Source organism: Peromyscus maniculatus, chromosome 1, assembly GCF_049852395.1.
Source record: "Peromyscus maniculatus bairdii isolate BWxNUB_F1_BW_parent chromosome 1, HU_Pman_BW_mat_3.1, whole genome shotgun sequence".
Classification (NCBI taxonomy): Eukaryota; Metazoa; Chordata; class Mammalia; order Rodentia; family Cricetidae; genus Peromyscus; species Peromyscus maniculatus.
In genome coordinates, this window is record NC_134852.1 from 203,490,944 (window position 1) to 203,511,956 (window position 21,013).

At 38.8% G+C, this 21,013-nt stretch overlaps 1 protein-coding gene across 7 annotated transcripts in view; it reads right to left on the minus strand.

Annotated features, from left to right (window-relative positions):
• Sorcs1 (sortilin related VPS10 domain containing receptor 1) overlaps positions 1 to 5,499 on the minus strand; it is a 537,652-nt gene extending 532,153 nt beyond the window's left edge. For 5 of the 7 annotated variants that reach the window (XM_006983296.3, XM_006983300.4, XM_042265109.2 and 2 more), the window contains exon 1: positions 4,745 to 5,412. In XM_006983296.3, coding sequence (XP_006983358.1) covers positions 4,745 to 5,302 — 558 coding nt within the window. In that variant the 5' untranslated portion in view covers positions 5,303 to 5,412. Of the gene's footprint in view, positions 1 to 4,744 lie in introns of all 7 variants that reach the window. The other 2 variants (XM_076563275.1, XM_006983299.4) reach the window with 2 other exon arrangements.
• Positions 5,500 to 21,013: the final 15,514 nt, after the last annotated feature.

A 21,013-nucleotide genomic window follows, 5' to 3' on the forward strand; every position in this document is an offset into this window, starting at 1 on the left:
TGACGCATGGAGTTCACCATAAGGAATATGGTCATGTTCTAATTTATTCAAATCATCACAGAGGATGAAATTGGATATCACAGAGGATATGAAATTACAGCATGATGTAACTGCATACAAGTAACTAACTCTCTATTTTGTTATTCTTAAATACCAGCAGAAAAGTTTTCTTTTCACCTAAAAAAGCATTGCTCATTGAGTACTTGCCAACACAAAGTACTTAATATACTTGACATTAAATCTTCAAGGAAAAATTAAACTACAGAAGACATATCACTCCAGTGTCTCAGATGAGGCACCGAAGCCCCAAAGAGCTCACATGACTTCTCAAGGCAATGTGGTCGAAATCAGGAGAGTTAAGACAGGAACTGAGATCCATCTACTTCTAATACTGCTGCCTTCTAAGCACCACCACATTACGTCAAATCAGTGTTTGTTAAAAGCATAAAGGACCCACTGGAGAAGTAAGAATGTGGGCTTCCGAAGAAAAGCTAAAAGTCTTTTTCCACTTTATTTAAAAATAAAAGTGAGTCAGGTCAGAAAAGAAAGAAGGGGGGCATCTTATCAAAACATTTTTCCAAATTACTGACACCCTACCCCTTTATAAGAGCTGATGTGTCATTAAATAAGACAAAAGAAAGAATCTATTCCCAAAGATAAGCACAGAACTGAATGATCTTAGGTTACCCTTCTTGAATCACCAGGTGCAGATTCCACCTCTCACAAAAGATGAAGAGGTGGGTGGATGAGAGAACAACCAACTCCCTACTCACAGTGACTTATGTGATGATAGGCATACAGTAAAGCACTTGCTTTTCCTCGAGGAGAGGAAGCCTTCAACCCAGAAGATGCCTTCCTATCACCATCAGACACCAGCTCAAAATGGAATTATGAATTATACAGAGTCCAAAGGCTTGAGTATTCTGTCTACCTAACATCTCCTAAGGCAAGCTGTTTTGGGGGTGTCAGAGCAGGTGACTACAGACACTCCATTCCTGCTCTGTGCATTCATGAACAAATTTCTCTTGGCAACCTTTGCTCTTTTGGAGCCTTAGTTTGCTCATCTATGTAAGAACTTCTACTCAAGATGATTAGGTGGGATGGTAAATGTAAGGCACCTGCCATGCCCCAGTGGGAACTCAATTTATTCAGTAAGGTTGGGTATAAATGTTAACTCTAGCAACCATTAAAGGCAAAGATGTGACGATATATTGTGTACCCTAATAAAGCTTGCCTTGAGGATCAGAGGACAGAGCTAGCCACTAAATTAAACATAGAGGTCAGGCAGTGATTAAAGGTCACACGCCTTTAATCCCAGGAAGTAATATGGCAGGACACAGAAAGGTATATAAGGTGAGGAAAGAGGAACACCCTCTCTTGAGACTGAGGATTTCATAGAGGTAAGCTAGTGGCTGGCTGTTCTGCTTCTCTGATCCTCAAGGCAAGCTTTATTAGGGTACACAATATTATCACCACACAAAGTGATACAGGAAGGCTGATCAGGCCATCATATTCTCTGATGAGTACAACATCAAAGTTCTCATGGTGGAAAATCTAAGTAAAAAGTTCTGTTAACAAATCACTTAACACTATTGCCAGTGAGAAAGAGCCTGGGTGATGAATTGAAATATTCAAAATCACTTCAGCATAAAAATATGAAAGGGAGATATTAACACTTGTCACCTACTTACCACCTACAAGTGATTTTATAGATTAGTGAGTATAGCACTTTAAAATCCCTTGGGATGAAAGTATCAACACATACAGCACCATGAACACATATATAGACAAATACATTTTGTAACACTCCAAGGATTACTATATAAATTTAGATCAGGGCACAGCATGCCTGGAATGAGTAGGATAGGGACAATATGTTCTTGCTTATGACACTAAGCTTATGACAAATGATTCATACCCAGCACCTTTCATGCCAGAAGATCCCCCCAGGTGTTCCACCAACTCTAGCAACCGTTTCCATCAAGGGAGAAGACTACAGTGTGGAGGAAGTACATCACACCCACGGATGAGGCACAACAGTCATGTCTCTACACAACTGCACAAATCCCACAGCTGACAGGGCAGGAAAAAGAAGGGAAGGAGATGAGAGACCAATCTAGAGTTTCTCAGCAGTTTGACGGGCAGCCCATAATTATCGTGCATTTGCACCTTGAACTCGGGTGCTATTGTAATCAAAGGCTCCGTTTAGCACAAGATTTTATCAACTGTGACATAGCCTTAGAGGCTGTGTATCCCTGAGAACTGGAAAGAAGACTCACAGGACAGTGGGGATATCTAATTGTGAAAACATGGGAATTCCCTAATATTGCCCTCAGGTTTAAATAAGTAGATTTCTCACTCTGGAGAAATATGATAAAATTGAGAATAGGTCCAAAAGATTTCAAGTCATAGTACCTATTTATGAGTAACTTGACATAAGTATTGGAAAGTAATTGAGAAGTATCCCCCACCTTAGATGGATTCCACACCCACAGCATGAACAACATGCTGTGGTAAAACACTAGTGAGTTGATCTGGAATTCAGGTCTTCCTCTACTTTTATTGCACAATGTTGTCCAAAAGTATCTTTCTGAATCCTTCCTCTTTACAAAATATTTTAATCTTTCTATCTCTGAGGAGTCTGGTCCAGATAAGCAGGACTGTCTTCATTTAATGAACCTGGATAAACACTGTCTCTCTTTCTTCATCATCTACACAAATACTTGATATGACAGAAAAATTCCTTGTGAGATACTCAGAGCAGGACCTGGGAGGGGAGTGGAGGTGACTGGAATATGAGACTTCAGAGAGTCAAAATCTCACCCTGTGGTTAACATAATTTGAGTGTTCAAACCTTTAACACTCACCCTCTTCATTATTTCCTACATTTTCTTAGATTCCTGTCTAAGTCCTAACCCTAGTAAGCCCAACTCAACTCATATACATCTAAAAAAAAAAAAAATGAAAAGCTGGCAATGCTTGGCGCCATTTCTTAAATGGAGGTTATAATTTGCCAAAGATGTACTCTCCAAGATCTTTTAAGAGATGAACTAAAGTAGAGGTCTAATGGGTAAGTGATATTTTACAGCTTGAATTACACTGAAAGCCAGAAATATTTTGAGTCCAGTTTTATCTTTCTTTTTTCTTCTTAATACAACAAGAGCTCATGCATTTGTTGTATACAAAAATCTCCTCCTAAAGCCAGAGCTTTGAGTTAATCACTTAAGGGAGCCTGAGTTAATCAGCCAGCATAGGAAGTTCTAGTTAAAAATTAAAGGATCAATTTTAGTAGCTATGATACAAAAAGATGAGGTAGTTAAAGCAATGCACCAGGATAAGAGTGTCCAGAACTTGAGTAGAAAGAATTTTAGCTTTAGGGTTTTTTGTTTTTTTTTTTTTTTTTTTTAACCACTGCTGAGAACCACTTCGAACAGCAGCCTCTGTCACTCTGTCACGAAGGCTGCATTGGAAAGAACCCCAGCTGCGGTCCTCAGTACAGGATAGGCTAGATCGCCAAATGCATGACACCATATATTTCAAAACCTTCTCAGCTCTCATTAAAAAACCCAACGATGAACACGGCTCAGTGAAGTGGCACTTGTTGGCACGGTTCCTGGCATGCGCACCACAAACAGGAAACATTTTCAAAGGTACCAGGTTGCATAGACTGTGCACATTGTAGACACGATCTCTATCATCCAATGGAAGCTGCAACTGAGACCCTCCCCCTTGCACAAATGTTTAACTTTTTGTGTGGGCTTCACAGCAGCCTAGAGAACTTTACACACTTTTAAATCGTCTTCAATTATTACCGTCAAAGCTAGGTCTTTACTGTTTCAGAGTATTGAAGTTTCTACATTTGGGTTAAACTGTACAGTTTCCTCAGATTTCAAACATCCAGGGTTTTCTGAAAGTCTGAAGCTCCTGATAGAATCAGTGACTTTCACCCTAAATCTCTCAGGGACTGAAATCTCTTCCCTGGCTTCATCAGGGAAATTCAAATCTTTATTTGAGCTCCTCTCTAGAGGAGGTCAGTTGTGGGAAAACAGGGAGTTGTTGTCACTGAGATCTATCTATCTGATCGTCCCCAGGCTGACCATGCCGGAGAACAACTGCCCTTTCATGGGCTAGAAAAGCCCTGGCTCTCAAAACGCACTTGCTAATGCTGTCGGAAGATGCTGGGGAGGCTCTGCACTGAAACTTGCATCCATTTGGTCCACAAAAAGATAATAATACTAAGGGCACCTTATATCTCACTGCAGATCGCCTCTCTTGGGCGGAACAAGAGGCTATGCGTTCTGTTTAAAAATAAAACAAAAAGCCCACACACGACTTCTCTGTGCACTCCATAAGTCTATCCAGGTAAGGAAAAGTCCCTGAAGGGAATTTCAGTGGACTTGGATATTAACCCTTTGAGATCTGCATTAAAACTACTTTAGCACTCCCCCACTCCTGTTCTTGGTCTTCAGTTCCACCTTCCAGTGCCACTGAAGAAAAAAAAAAAAAATCTGCCTGTTCAGTTCCAGTATGAACCTTGTGATTTGGAGAAGACTCTGATGGTGGGGGCGGGAGGGCTCCCTAGTAGGCACCATTAACTCCTGAGGGAGGCCCGCTGGGAAGACTTCACAGTGCAGCATCTCCCAAGTCCAGAAACCTCTTTCCCCCGAATTCTCCTTCAGATCTCCTAGTGGACAGTAACCCTTTCCTTCTCTCACCCCTTTCCCCACAGTTCCATTCTACTCACGCTGCTGTTGTGGCCAGACCAGTGGACCATAGCTTGGTTGTGTGCTGAGTCTCCAGTCAGCGCAAACGTGGTGCTGGTCAGTCTCAGCTCCTCCATCCGGAAGCGGGTGGCTTTGTCCGGGTCCCGCGCGCCAGTCCCAGGCCCCTGTTGCCCTCCATCCTTTAGCATGCCCCGGCGGCTCCGACTCGCACCCTCTCCGGGTTCAGTCTTCTCAGGATCCGCTCCACTCCGTCTCCTTCGGCCAGAGCGTGCAGCGGTCGCCACCGACACCCTGCTGCCCCCAGCTCGCTCCAGAGACAGCGCCCGGTCCCCGGGGGCCACTACGAACAGGGGTCTCATGACAAGGGGCGGGGGCGTGGCAGGAGCCCGACCTAGCGGTCCCGGGTGAGGAAGACCTCTTGGCGTCAGGGTCCAGCGTGGGGTCGAGCCGGGGTGCTGCGAGGGGCAGCAGGAGCGGCTGCTGCAGACTCCGGGGGCTAAGAGCACCAGAAGCCCCGCGCCGGCCAGGAGCGCGCTCAGCCGGACCGGGGAGCCGCCGCCGGCGCCAACTTTTCCCATCGCGGGAGCGGAGAGAAGCGGAGCGGGGATCCCGAACCGAAGGCAGGCGACGGCGCGGGGCTCCGGACTGACGGCGGAAGGGTGTGCGCTCAGGACCCCAACTCCATCCAAGTTGGGCCGCGGCGGGGCGCGCTGAGGCGGCGCCGGGCAGGTGGCTGCCGCTCGCCCGGGCTGGGCTCGAGTGGAGCGCGCGGGCTGGGACCGAGCTGCGAGCCTCCGCCGCGCGGGGGTGGAGCCGAACTGAAGTCACGGGCGGAGCGGGCGCCGCGCGCTGGCTGGCGACGCGGGAGGGAGGGCGGGCGCTGCCGGGGCTCCGGGCGCTGCGTCCGGTCGCCAGGCTGCTCTGCGCACAGAGCTGCGGGAACCGGCTAGGCAGACAACGACCCTCCCTCCCTAGGTGCGCGGAGTCCCGGCAAGCAGCCGCGCACCCGTCCCCTGGGGGCCGCCAGCCCCAGAGCCCGGGAGCGGGCGCTGTAACGGGTTTCCTATTCCGGTTTTCTTTTTCTCTTCTCTGTGGCTGTTTCCACTCTTTCTCTCTCGCTCTCTCCTTCTTCTGGTCTTTTCCAGTTTAGGAGATATGGATGTGTGAGTTCTTGCTCTTTCTCTCTCTTAAACTGGGTGAGTTGGCATCTGGTCCTTACTCTGAGCAGAGCTCGTGCGTTCTGGCGTGCGGAAGATCCCAGAAGGCAGCGGAGAGCGATGTAATTAACTGAGTGTGTGTGTGTGTGTGTGTGTGTGTGTGTGTGTGTGTGTGTGTGTGTGTGTGTGTGTGTGTGTGTGTGTCCTCCTCAGTCTAAGCATGTGTCTATAGTTGGGAAGATTCCCCCCCCACCCCCTGTGATCCCTCCTAAGGTTCCTTTCCTGGCCTCCTTTAGCATTCCCAGTCATTGAAAATAGTTGCACTTAACAACACATTTTTAAAGTTAAGGTTCCCCAAGTATTTTGTAGCTATAGAGGGAGACTAAAGTTGGAAGAAGGGACCTGTTTGCTATTTTATTCTCGGTGCTTGGCAACAGTGCACTGAATGGTAGGAGCTGTAGATGATTGACTTAGCGAGTGTGAGTTCGTTATAGATCTGTATGTCCAACAAATACAGGAAAGGATTTGTATGCACCTGGTGTCACCGGTGTCTAGCCCAGGGTTGCTAACACACACACATTCGGATCCTCCTGAGCAAGTCAGTGCTTAATGGTGTTTGTTGTGGGACGTCGGGCAATTGAGCTTCCTACATGTTAAATTAAGTGGTTCATTAGTTGACCTTTAAAATCCTTTCTGATCCTAAAAATCTGAAATTCTATGATGATAATATCAATCTACCCCAAGTCCCCTGATACTGTTCAGAAGTTCAGATCAGGATTTATAGTAGGTGAGAGGGCTTGAAAATTACAGAGTTACTCAAAAACCAAGCCCTTTTCAAACTGATAGTTATTTCTAAGGTTTGAAATGCCTTCGAATCTCTTTAGAGTTCTCATGTACCAGATGATATCCTCTTAAGCACACGAGAGTTATGAGATTATTGAATGAATATTTATGGATTGGATAAACATGCTATAAAACAGTGCTAATTTCAGTTTCAATTTGATTTTTGTTGTTTCACGCTTAGAATCATCATGTTACTCTATAGAATTCTAAGTTTGTAATGAACCCCACTTGAAAGTGATACACAGTGATTAATTAATCTTCAGTTAATGAAACTTTTCTAATGATGCTCCAGAGGACAACTTTTATGATAAAAATGTATTCCAGAGAGATGTCACATAGTGATGGCTCCTACAGCTCGAGCCTGTAATCCCAACACCTGGGATACTGAGCCAGGATGATCTCTGCTGATTCAAGCCTAGGATAGGACCCAGCAGAACTACAGATGTGTCTAGGCTACTGAGTGGAACCTTGAGCCAATAAATAAATAAATAAATAAATAAATAAATAAATAAATAAAATAATGGGTCTAAATTGTTCTTAAAACCAAAGCAGCAGGAGAGTAAGTTCACAGGGAGTACTTATATCAGAAATCAAAAGTGAGTACCTACACATGTCCTCTTGCTCTTAAAAGACAAGGACTCTTTGAAAAATACCATCATTATACAAATACAGACCCAGCTGGAAGAGAAACACATTCTGGCAGGTTGTAACCTCTACAGAGAGGATAGAGTCAGGAATCCTCTTTCCTAGGCTTCCAGTCCACTCTTCCAAAGCCCTAGGTGGCCTTGTTCCTCCCCTAGAAAGAATTTTAGAGCAAAACAGGGCTACTCTTTGCTTAATGCTTTGTTTCTATACTCTGTTAACCTCCTTTGCAATCTGGATAAATGAGTAGGAGTTCCTCCAGGAAAGGAAAAACACAGAGTAAAGAATCAGAACCGAATAAATTCCCATCCAAAAAAGAGGACTGGAAAAAAAAAAAGCAAAATGGGGAAAAAAATAGCTAGAGTTTCCTGGCCTTAGATATTGCTTCACTAAAATTTTAGTTTTAAAATAGGTCTCTTCCTAAAAGAATTAAAAATTGTACAAAGGGAGTGAAATTTTCTTCCTAGAACATACACATTCCATCTTTCCCACAAGCATGTGTTAAGATGATCCCCTAACTGTCATCACAGAGCCTTCATGTCGTAACTGATGGAAGAAGATGCAGAGAACCACAGCCAAGCACCAGGCCAAGTCCAGGAGTCCAGTCAAAGAGAGAGAAGAGGGATTCTATGTGCAAGGGGCATCAATATCATGATGGGGAAACCTACAGAGACAACCAAACCAAACTAGTGAGAACTCATGAACTGTGTGTGAACCAACAACTGTGGAGTCTCCAGGGGACTGGACTAGGTAGGCCCTCTGCACAATTGAAACAGTTGTATAGCTTGATCTGATTAAGAGCCCCCCTGGCAGTGGGATCAGGATCCATCCCTGGTGCATGAGCTGCTTTTTGGAGCCCACTACCTATAGAGGGAAATCTTGCATAGCCTTGATGCAGGGGGAGGGGCTTTGACCTGCCTCAGCTGAATGTACCAGGTTCTGCTGATTCCCCATGGGAGGCCTTACCTTGTCTGAAGAGGAGATGGGGGAGAAATGGGAGGGAAGGCTGGGGGATGGGAGGAGGGAAGAAAGGGAATTCTGTGGTTAGTATGTAAAATGAATAAAAAAATTTCTTAATAAGAAAAAAATGATGATCCCAATTGTGGGACTTATGTCTGTAATTCTATCTACGAGGAAGATGAGGACTGCCCCGAGTTTGAAGCCAGCCTGTGCTATATAATAGGTTCTAGGGCAGTCTGGAATACAGAATAAAATCTTGTCTCAGAAAAAAATAATAAAATATCTCAACAATAAAAACAAAAGAAAAAATCTCAAGAATAATTACTCTAAAGTGACTATAGTTCACTCACTGAAACTTCATTGTGGACAAGTAAAAATTTTAAGCCCCAATTTTCATTATCCTTGCCGAAGATAAAATTGCACAAATGTGGATAAAATTGGCCCCAGGTAATTATGGATGTATGTATGTATGTGTATGTTTATTTTATTTCCCAAATGACTTTTCTCAACAAGTAGTAGGAAAAAGCAGCAGAGTCCCCTAAGCCATGCATTCCTCATTGTTAAAAGTCCACAGCAACAGGTGAATCACAGGGAACTCTGTTTCATGTTATATTCAGTTCATCAATATGATATGAGTTATTACATTTTTACATTTATTTTAGCATTTTTGTGTGTATACGTGTGTGGGTATACCTGCCATGGTGTGAGTGTGAACCAATGTGAGTAGTGGATTCTTTCCTTCCACCATATCAAATTTGGGAGATGAAATTCGTCTCCTCAGGTTACCAACCCAGCTATTGCCTGTATCCTGAGCCATCTCATGGTAGGTGTTGTTATTATTGTACTGTGAAAATGTTATTAGAAAACTAATGTCACAGCCTGAAGAGATTATACATTGATGATTCCTATGAGGGGAATTTTTAATTTGCACATGAAAAATATGCCACTGCTGTCTTGGTCACCATCAAATGTTTCATTAGGAATAGCACCATGGCCTCTGTCCTGTGTCAGTCTCTTAGTAGTGACTTCTCGATGCTTTTTAATCCTGTGGTTGTTTTCTTTGTTAGTAAGACCCCTCAAAAAGTTATGTGAGGATAAAGATGATAGCAGCCTTATTAATCTGCTCTTTCCTCAGTGTCTCCCTCAGTGCCTGGCTCATTAAGAGCTCAATAAAGAACAACTGCCTAGCTCTGTAGAAACGTACATCTCAGCTGGCAGGGAACACTGTAAATCAGATGTATCCTCTCTGTGAGAACCTTTACTCCAGTCTTTAAATGTACCAGCTTACACGGTTCCTCTGTGAACTTTCTCTCAGCTAAACATTACCATTTTCTCCACTCTGCAGCTGATGTTAAACAACTGCCACCCAGGGTCACCCTGCCATTTAGTGCCCAAGGCAAGCCTTCTGCGTACCATTCCTCTTGGAGTACTCTCTACTCTAAATTCAGCCGGCAGACCACACTTGGTGGGGACTTTCTATGGATTAGGCACTCAGTTCAAGCTTAGTCTGTTTCAGTAACATTGACAAGCAATGCTGTAAAAAGTGAGTAAGGGGCTATTTTGTGGAAGGAGAGGAGGCAAGTGTATCAGTAGTCCATATTTGCTTGTCTTTATTTGCTATGCATGAGGAGGTGATGCTAAGCAGGGTGGAATATTCATCACTGCCACAACTGCACTGCAAGAGCCACCATTAACTAACTCTTCTTTGTTTTGGTTTTTCAAGACAAGGTCTCACTACACAGACCAAGCTGGCCTCAACCTTGTGGTCTCCCTTCTTCAGCCTACCAGATATGGGATTATAAGCAGTGCCACTACTCCCAGCTTCAGGTCAATTCTTACATCCTTTCATCTGTCTTCCATTGCTCCTTTTCTGATGGATACCTTGACTTTGGCTTGCATTAAATCATATTATATGCTTCATCACTGGAACAATGTCTCTTAATAGCTCCCAAATACTTGGTTCACCTGGAATACTGTTGAGACAAGGCATATTTCATTTCAGATGAATGTTATGAAGAACTGCAGAGGAAAACCAGGTAGAAAAATATACAGACTGTTTCCATATCCTGAGAATGTTGGGGACAGTTTAAGGTGCCCTTTAAAGCACTTTCGGGTATCAGATAAATACTGGGCACAGTCTTAATCCAGTCATCATGTCTCTTCTCAGACACCCAATCTAATGTTTTAGCAGAAGTACTTAAACCCTCATATTTGGAAAGGAGGGCTAAGATTATCTACCTGACACAAAGGGATGTTATGAAAGCCAGCTTATCTTTGTATAACTCATGGAATGAATCCTACTGCTTTGCATTTATGTGACTTCAGTCTCTCTAGAACTATAAACCACTTTTTTCTTGTAGTTCAATAAATCTTGCAGCAGCTCCAGAAGATAGGTAGGGGGCAGGTTCTGCCTGCATCTTACAGAATAAATATACATTTATCCAAGGTCATGGAGTTAGAAACAAACTTAACAGAGAATCTTATTATCTGCAGTCCTATTTTGTCACATCCAGTTGGTGCATACATGAATTAAAATCTCACATTATTTTTATTTGGCTATCAGGCATAGCTTACACAATCATTTCAAGCTTTGAAGACTGATTTGTATAATTATTTAGGAAAAGAGAAGCATGAAATAACATCACTGTCATTTTGTGAACTCATGTAAGCATATATTAACCTATTTAAATATTCAGGCTTAATCTAAAATAAATAGAAGAACATATGACAAAGTGAGTTTATTTAGAAGTGATATCATTAGTTTTAAAAAGTATAACTTTACCAAAAGCCTAAAAATGCACTAATATAACTTGTTTTTAATCTTCAAATGCTCTGAAACCTTCACAAGTAATGTTTAAGATCTCTCTTTTCTGAAATCCTCTCGCTTATAAATCCAATGCATAATAAAGGCTTTGATATCTTATGTTACAAAATCAACATTGTACCCTTCTCTTAGTCCAATTTCCTTAAAACTACAAATAACAATAAATAAATGTAGGTATCAAAAGTTGTAACTATATTTCCTTTGGTTTCTTCAGGAATACTGACTAGAACAGTAGTTCTCAACCTATGGTTCATGGCCCATTTCAAAAACTGCTATCTCCAAAAATATTTATATTACTATTCATGACAGTAGCAAAATTACAGCTATGATGTAGCAGTGAAAATAATTTTATGGCTGGCATCACCACAACAGGAGGAACTCTATTAAAGTGTTGAAGCATTAGGAAGTTTGAGAACCTCTGGACTAGAGGATGATGCAAGAGAACAGGAAGGTGGTACCATGGATTCATTCAGAGCCAGTGATAGATTAACCAATGTTTCCATCTCACAAGAAGATGGAGGTCTGTTTTACAAAGAATTGATCCCGGGGGCTGGAGAGATGGCTCAGTGGTTAAGAGCACCGACTGCTCTTCCAGAGGTCCTGAGTTCAATTCCCAGCAACCACATGGTGGCTCACAACCACTTGTAATGAGATCTGGTGCCCTCTTCTGGCCTGCAGGGACACATACTAGAATAATACTGTATACATAATAAATAAATAAATCTTTAAAAAAAAAAAAAAAAGAATTGATCCCAAGACAAGTGGGCTTAGTTCTGGCACCAAATTCAGTAGGTTTCTGGGGCACAGTAAATTAAAAAAAACAAAAAACAAAAAACAAAAAACAAAAAAACAAAAACCAGTATATTCTACTGTATTAAATGCACAGCATCCATTAAATATCATGATTTTAGGGACTGTTCATTCAGGGTACATGGTGGATCTTGCAAAGAAGCAACTGGAAGGATGGGCACTCAGAGCTCTGCTGTGTCACTAGTCTCTATTTGATCTGGACAGAGTGGATGCTCCCTAGCTATCCTGTGCAGATATCTTCAACAGCATACCCGTCTTTATTAAAAAGTAAGGGTTTATTGTAAGTTGAGACCTTGTCCTTGCTGCCTAAACGTTAGACATAGAAGCCTTAAGTCACAGTCTTCATCCATTTCCATGTTTCATAAACCTCCCTGATGGTTCTAAGTTTTCATGCTGCCATTTAATCTGACATTATCAATTTTCAATTCCTTGGTACCTTCCGCATGACTCCCATCCTAAGATCCCAGACATCTGATACCTATCCACCTCTGTTCCCTGAAACGTAATTCTTGGTCCTTACCTGTCATGTTTTATGACATCATATCCTACATCCTGGTGTGATATGAAGGGACATTTTAATTCATTCATATAATTTAACAGGTTTTCATCATAAGTGCTAAATAGGTAAGCCTTTTCTATTTGCTACATTCTCTTAGCTCTCTGCAACTACTTAGATAGTGCCCTTCTATTATTCCAATCATTTGTCTTTACTTACTTATCTTGTTCATTAGAATATGAACTCCTGTAGGTTAGGGGATCTGTCATATAAATGTCTCTTGGACTCAGTTCATAATCCAGGTAAGGCACATGATGACATTCAATAAGTGTTTGTTGATCAAGTGAATGACACAACTAATGCTCTTACATCTTTGATCGTGTTTCTTTATATGGTCAGATATTCAGCATTAGGATGAATTAAAAACACCCACCAGGGATGTCATGCAAAACTAAGTTTATATCTACAAGAAAAGCTGAATTACTGAATAAAGCAATTTAATGCAAACTGTCATTAACTGAAAATACTAACCTGCTCAAATCTATTGTCATTACATGGAGCTTTTCTAGGGAACCCTGCTCAATCACATAGATGACACTTGTTCATAATTTTTTTTTAAATATTGTAAAATTACATTGAAATTTAATTTTGTCTAATAACGTATTCAAATTCTTATAGATTTGCTTATTCATTGTGTTTCACACACAAACATAAATCTCCAGTCCCCAGAACATAACTTCCTGACAGTATTCACCTATTCTGGCCCACAAAAATAGTCCTGACTGGGATTTCTATAACAATAACTGAAATTTTATTGAAATAGAATCAACAATTTACACACATGTCTAGTAGTAACAAAGGTGTTAATTGGGAAATGTAGCCTAGAAGAATAAACTTTAAGTAAGAGAAGTAAGTTCAGAGATACCAAATACTACATGATACTTATCAATAATACATTATATTATCAAGACTTTTGAGGAAAATAGATTTTAGGTGCTTTACCAACACACACACACACACACACACACACACACACACACACACATATATATATATGTAAAGTAAGAAATATTTGTTTGGCTGTAATAAACATTTATGTATATCAAAGCGCTATCCTGTTTATCTTAAATATGAAGCTCTTAATAATATATCGTTAAATAATAGAATTTGCCAATAACTTCAAAACTCTTTTGAATGGATATATACTTTTTATTTTCAGTTCCAATAATTTTTTTCCTAAACTACAATCATAAATGTACTTTTTCTTAATAACCCTTGTCTTTACTTATAGTGATGACTGCAGTGCATCTGGAATTGCCTTATGTGTATATGAAATTGAAGGTGAAAATTGTATCCTATGGACACACCTTTCATTGAGAAGGCTCTCTTTCTTTCTTTACATGCCCTGGTATGTTTATTATAAATCACTGACAATGAGTGTTTTGTTTCTGAATTTTCTTCATTATTGGAAGAGTTGTCAAATATTTTGATTGTGAAATATCCATGCTGTTATTGTTGATGTCTCTTGCAACTCTAGGGATTGAACCTGGGATCTCACATATTCTAAGCAACCTTCTTCCACTGAGCTACAGACCCAGTCCCAGATAGGTTCTAAGTATGGCAGTATTACAGAAAATCATGAAATCTAGCATGGTGTTTCTACTTAGTTTCCCTGCTTTGTTTTGCATCATTTTGTCAATTTCTAAAATCACCTGGACTTTAAGACAGAATTGCACTGTGCCTATAGATCAATTAGGGAGAAAATAACATCTGACATTATTTCTCCCCACTATTGATGGATGTGCTGTTTTCTGCACTTATTTAATCTTCGGGTTCTTTCAGCTGTATTTATTAGTTCTCAATCATTCAGCGAATCCCAGGGATTTGATATTTTTGATGGAATTGTTACTATTGTCACTTTATCTTACTTTCCAATGACTTTTTTAGTATGTAAAATCAAAATTATTTTACTTTGATTTTAAATATAGTTACTTTTAAAAAGAAATATACATATTAATTACAAAAATTTTCATTTTAAAAGAATTTCTATATATCTAATCCTAGCCTCTGTAAATTAAACGTCCATTTCTTTCAAATTTGTCTATCTATTATTGCTTGATAAATTGCCTTGAGTTCACCTAGGAAAAGAAAGTATATTTTATAGGAATTGTGGCAATGATCAAGCTTATGTGGTGGCAGCACCACCCCTCCTGTGGGAGAAATATTTCATTATTTCACTATGAAGTATGAATATGGTGCTTGCTGGGAATTCTTTTGAAAACGAATAAATCATAATCCTTAGTTTTCCTTTATTGTTAACTTGCTGACTTTTAAAAAATATGAAGAATTGTGAGTTTTATTTTATGCTTGTTGTGCATCTTTTCATATATTCTATTGTTTTGTAAATGTTGATTATTAAATATTAAGCTACTCTTGCATTCCTGGAGAAAACTATTTGAAATTAGAGAGTCTGATTGGCTTACATTTTCTTTGAGGCTTATGCAGGCATAGCCATGAGATGCTCTGTCTTCAATTTTTTTTTTTTTTTGAGATAAGAGTCTCTCTATGTAGCCTTGATTGGCCTGGAACTCACTACATAGACTAAGCCTCTGCCTGCTAAGTGCCGAGATTAAAGGTGTGGGTTACCAGATGCCAGGCCCAATCTCTTTCATTTGCTGTTTTTGCCAGATTTTAAACTCAAGGTTATGTCGGCTTCATAAAGAATTTTGTAAAGAGTCACACTTTCTTTATGTTCTGAAAGGGTTCTTGTAAAACCAGTATTAACTCTTCTTTATTCTTCTGAAAAACAAACAGACGAACAAACAAACAGCAACAAAACATTCAAGTAATTTTCCACTGGAATTTGTGGGAAATATTACTCATATACACAGTCACATCAATCAATATCATCTCTGTTTAGGCTCCTCACTTACTGTTATTTTCATTTAATAAAATGTTCATGAAATGACTTATCCATTTAAGCCGAACCTTCAAGTCTATTGATATATGTTTGTTTAATACTCCTTTTACACTACCTTTATTTTCATTTTAGCATATATTAAACCTAGACTCATGTCTTCTTTAGATCATTGATATTGGTCATTTTTTTTCCTCTCATTTGTATTCATAAGTCTTACCAGAAGTTTACAAATTTTATTAATTGTTAAATGTGATCTTTAGTTACCCTGGTTTTGCATACTTTGCTTCAATTTAAAACTGTTTGCTGTGCATATTTATAAATATGCATATCTTTGCAATTTTATGTTCCTGTTTAGTCACTGCTCAGCTGTTTACTATAAATTTTAATACAGTTTATTGATTATCATTTAATTGAAATTTTAAATGTCCTTTATAAATTTTTCTTTGATTTGTGAACTCATTTAAAAGCATTCTATTTAATTGTCAAGTATTTTAACTAGGTACTTTTAAAAATAATTGCTAATATGCTTTAATTTAATTGCAATCAGAAAAATTATTGGATCATTTCAATTCATCTTTGTAATTATTTTGAAATGTGTTTGGTGATCTATTATGTGATCAATAGACATATATGTTCTAATAAACTTAACATAAAAGTTGTATTGCACCATATTTATAGTTTGTATTGTATTTATATTCATTGGGTTAAGTTTACTAATCAAGCTGTTCAAATACTTCATCGTTTTATTAATTTTTTGCTTGTTTTAATTGTCAAAAGTGAATAAAATAGTTATGATTGCATGTTACTCTTTAACTTTAAAAATCAATATATTCTGGATATTCCTAAGATGTATTATTAAGAATACTTTTAATTTATTAGATAATCATATTATCTAATGTTCATATTTTATCATTATAAAATAATTACCTCAGTCTCCAAGATTATTTCTTGCCTTAAAATTAAATTTGTGTGTTAGCTTAACAATGTGTCTTTGGGTAAATTCACTACATTTCCATCTTTTTTGTTTTTTACTATCTTGAAGTCTGCTTTTATTTATTTATTTAGAAAAGAGCAGGCTTCCAAGAGATGATAGCCAAACAGGACAAAAGAAACAATAAGACCAGGCAAAAGCCCTCATATCGAGGTTGGACAGTGCAACCCAATGGAAGGAAAATAGTTTCAGTAGGCAAAAGAGTCAGAGAAACACCTGCTCCTACTGTTAGAACTATTTCTGCTCCACAAAAATACTAAGCTAACAATACACAGATGACCTGCCTTTTAAAGCAACATTTTGTATTCTGCCTGCCATTTGTTTTTGGAAATTAAGCCTTTTATTTTGAGAGAAGTATAGATTCACTAAGTATTTTCCCTTTTCTATGATGGAATTCTGTGTCAAAATTAAGGAAGAAAGGATTTGTTCTGGTTTTACAAGTCAAACATATGGTTCTTCATGACAAGGAAGTCACCATGGTAGGAACTGGAAGCTAGTGGCCACATCACAACCATACCCAGGGACAGAGAGTGATGGATGCTTGCTGCTCAGCTCCCTTCATTTATTCAGCTAAGTGTCCCAGCCAGAGAATAGTCTCACATATAATACACAAGTCTTCTCGCACCTATTAAGTCAATCATGGTAACCTTCTACAGGCCTATCATATCTCCCTGGTAATTCTAGATTCTGTTAAGTTAAAAAAAAAAAAAGCACTTATAAAATATATTTATAAAAGAATGCCCATGTACCCTGGTCAATTTGTCCTAATGGCATTGGTCTATTTAATTATAATACACCATTACAATAAGGATATAGTTGGTAAGATCAAAGTACTGTATGTGTGACCAGCACAGAGATTCTTATCTGTCAAACACCATTTATTTAGTTCAGCCTGGCCTCAAACTCTTGACTCATCTGCCTTAGCCTGTTAAGTGCTATGATTACACATGTGTGCCACCTATTAGTATAGTTTTGATGAATTTCAATTTAAATTAATTAGTGATTATGTGAACGGTATCAACTTTACAGCATGGTAACTACGTTAAAAACAGTACACTGTTATTTTTTTAAGATGTTAATTGCTTAGTGACGGTCTTACTCCTAAAAAAGCATAAGCATCCGAAGTGCTAGGTAATGCTAATTGGCCTGCCTTGACTATTTTATTGGTATCCCATGTTACCTTTAGTAAACACTCATACCGTTCTTAATTTCTAAAAATACTTCCCACTCCAGGCCCCATCTACCCCAGTCCACCTGCAAAATTTATTCTATTTCCCCTTCCCAGTGAGATCCATGCATTCATCCTAGAGCCCTCCTCTTTACCTAACTTCTCTGGGTCTGTGGGTTTTAGCCTAATATCAACTTATAAATTAATAAATTGTGTGGGGAAAAGTAAGAGCTATGGCAGAATTAAAGAGGATTCATACCCGATACAATAAATTTAAAAATGGATAAAAGAATTAAACAGGAGACTTTAACATGTAATAATCATAGAAGAAAAGTTTATTAAAATATCGTAAGTACTTAGAATTGGCACCAAAAATCCAGACAAGAAATAGATAAGTAGAACTACACAAACTAAATAGCACTGATTGCAGACATAATGATAACAAAGGGAAAAGAAAATGTAAAACATTTGATAAAATGTTTGCAAACTATTTATGTGATAACAGGTAAATACTAAAGACATACGTTTATTATGCATGTCACTAGCAAAATAAAGTAACCTAGTTTGTAAATGGACAAAAGACTTGAATATAAATGTCTCCAATGAAAATGAACATGAAATAGAGCATTACTCAACTTTGAAACAAGGGAATCTTGTTACTTGTAACTCAAAACTGTTCACCCTTGAAGACATTTTTCAGAGTGCAATCAGCCTATCACAGAAGGACAAATACTGTATTAACTCACACATAGGACTTAATATTTAAACTCATAAAGTAGCCGAGAGTAGGGTGGTGGTTCACAGGGGCTGAGGAAAGACAAAGGTGGGGCCTTAATTACTATTCAGTGGGTAAAAAAATTCAGATACATGAATGAGTAAATTCTATCATGTGGTGTAAATATTATGCCCATTGTCAGTCATGCTGTACCATACATTTAAAGTATATCTACTATAGATCCCACATTGTCTTCTTATTATTTAAAAAAAGAATATAAGAGAAGAAAATTTAAGGATAGATAGTTGAGCATATTTATTTGAAGAAGATTGAGTGCATTTCTTATTCATTATTCTCCAATTTCTTCAGTTCTTGGATATGTAATTTATGGTCATTTTTTTGGTGATTTTTAGTCCTTCCCCAATCTTCCTCTCATTCTGTTTCTGAATTCAGTTCCTCAATGTTTTAGTTTCAGACTCCAAGTCACTATGGATGTAACCAGTGCATTTTTATCTTTTTATTCTATTCAGATGCATCACTTCCCCTGCTTCTCTTTAGCTACTGCCCTTTCATCCCACTCCCAGAATTCCTTGATTGAATCTGTGTTTTTTGTTTGTTTGTTTGTTTGTTTGTTTTGTTTTGGTTTTTTTTTTTTTTTTTTTTTTTGGTTTTTTGAGACAGGGTTTCTCTGTGTAGCTTTGTGCCTTTCCTGGATCTCATTCTGTAGACCAAGCTGGCCTCGAACTCACTCCGCCTGAATCTTTTAATTAAATTTTGGTTATTATTTCAGCTACAATGTGTGTTTGTTCTTTGTATCTTTTATTTCTTTGCTCTTTCTATTTTTTTATTGAGGCATTCTGATTGTGACATTTGTTTCAGGTTTGTTCATAATTGCTCATGGAAATACATGTTGATGTCTCCTATGGACCATCAGAAATTTCTAATGGTTATGTCATGTTGATGTGAGCATCTTCTGCTTGTCTTTTCCTCTTTGGGACTGTGATCATACGGGCCCTTGGAGTGATGACAGATTCTTGATTGGAATGTCAAAATCCTGAGTTTCTGAATTGTATTTAACATTGTTTTACCTACTTCATCCTTTTAAGAGGCAGGTGCTGCCTTATTAGTGGTCGATGGTATCCCTGTGTCCTTACACTTCCATGTGAGTGCCCTTTTCAACTGGGAGGGGAGATATTCTTTGTTATACTGCTTTCACTGCTTTATGTTACTCCCTAGTGAGAATAGCCTGATCACACTGGAAGATGATAGCAGTCCAAAAGCTCTAGACTTTTCTAGTCCTGGATGCCCATGTGGTCTCTGAAACACTAAATGACGGAGATTAAATTCCTGACTCCATTTGCTATCTTCCATAACAGTGATAAGCTTTCATCCTGTCCTTACTGTCTTCTCTAGTATGAGTCTTGGCAGCTCCATATTGCCTGACAAAGGTGTTGCCATCTTCTCTTTTTTTTCTGGTATGGACAAAATGAGGATCACAATTTGGGCTTGAAGTTCTGTTGCTCTTGAGTGAAGGATTTGTATTTAGGTTGATCTGCATATTTTCTAATCCTTTGTGAGAGAACTTGACATTTGGTATCATTTGTTTTTATTTGGTTCATGTTTGTGGGAATTTCTAGATTTTCAGCATTTTCATCTGCATATTATTAAAGTGTGAAGCAAAAAAAAAAATGAAGCCAGGATTCAAAACATAAATTGGGTTCCAAGATTGTCAACTTAACCACCTTCATTGTTTTACCTGTGGATGAATTTTCTGCTTGAATAATCAGTGTATAGAAACCTGGACTTTTAAATGCATTACTAACAGGAATAGAAAAAGGTATACCTACTCTATCCTCTTCAAAACCAAGCTTAGTCTGTCTTTTAATCATGACTCTCATAGTCAATATTTTATAACATTTTCTAATACATAAGTGCTGTGTAATAAATCCTGCAAATCATTAACCAAAATTTAAAACCCTAAGACCAGTCTTTCTTGTTCATTATCATAATTGGTAGATTGAGGGTGGCTGATATCTGGTGAATGAATAAAAGAAGCATTTTTTTTTTATTACACCAGGTAGACACATGTACATCATATCCTTTGGGCTTTTAGGCTTTCATAATTCTGTTCTTATGTTTATGTCAGAAGAATCAGCAAGTAAATCCAACTGTGAAATTATATTTCAAGTTTCTGTGCTCTGTATGTTATCTTCTCATACGACTAAGCAAGTTGCATGACTGAGTCCTAATAGAGGACGAAGAAGGATTCCTCTGTCTTGAATGAATCAAAGGAACTCACATAGCTAACCTAACACTCTCACATTTTAATTTAGTAATGATGCCATGAAGGGGCATGTGTGTGTGTGTGTGTGTGCGTGTGTGTGTGTGTGTGTGTGTGTGTGTGCATGAGTGTGTGTACATGTGTTTGTGTTCTGTCTGCATGCGTTTATCTGTAGTATGTACATACCTGGTGCTTTCAGGGGTCAGAAGAGGGCATCAGATTGCTGGAAACTAATTAAGGGAGTTGTGAACTAACACATGGATGCTGGCAATTGAATGCAGAGCCCCTGCAAGAACAAGTGCTTTTAACAGCTGAGCCATCTCTCTTGAAGCTACTGGTCACCAGATCTTAAATTGTTCTTGATGTCTCATTTCATACTTTGCTAGCTTTAGCTGCTTATTATGAAAAGAATGTTAAAACCATTGTGCTTCCCTCTTTTATTTTCATCCTTATTCTCTCAGACTATTAATTGGATAACATTA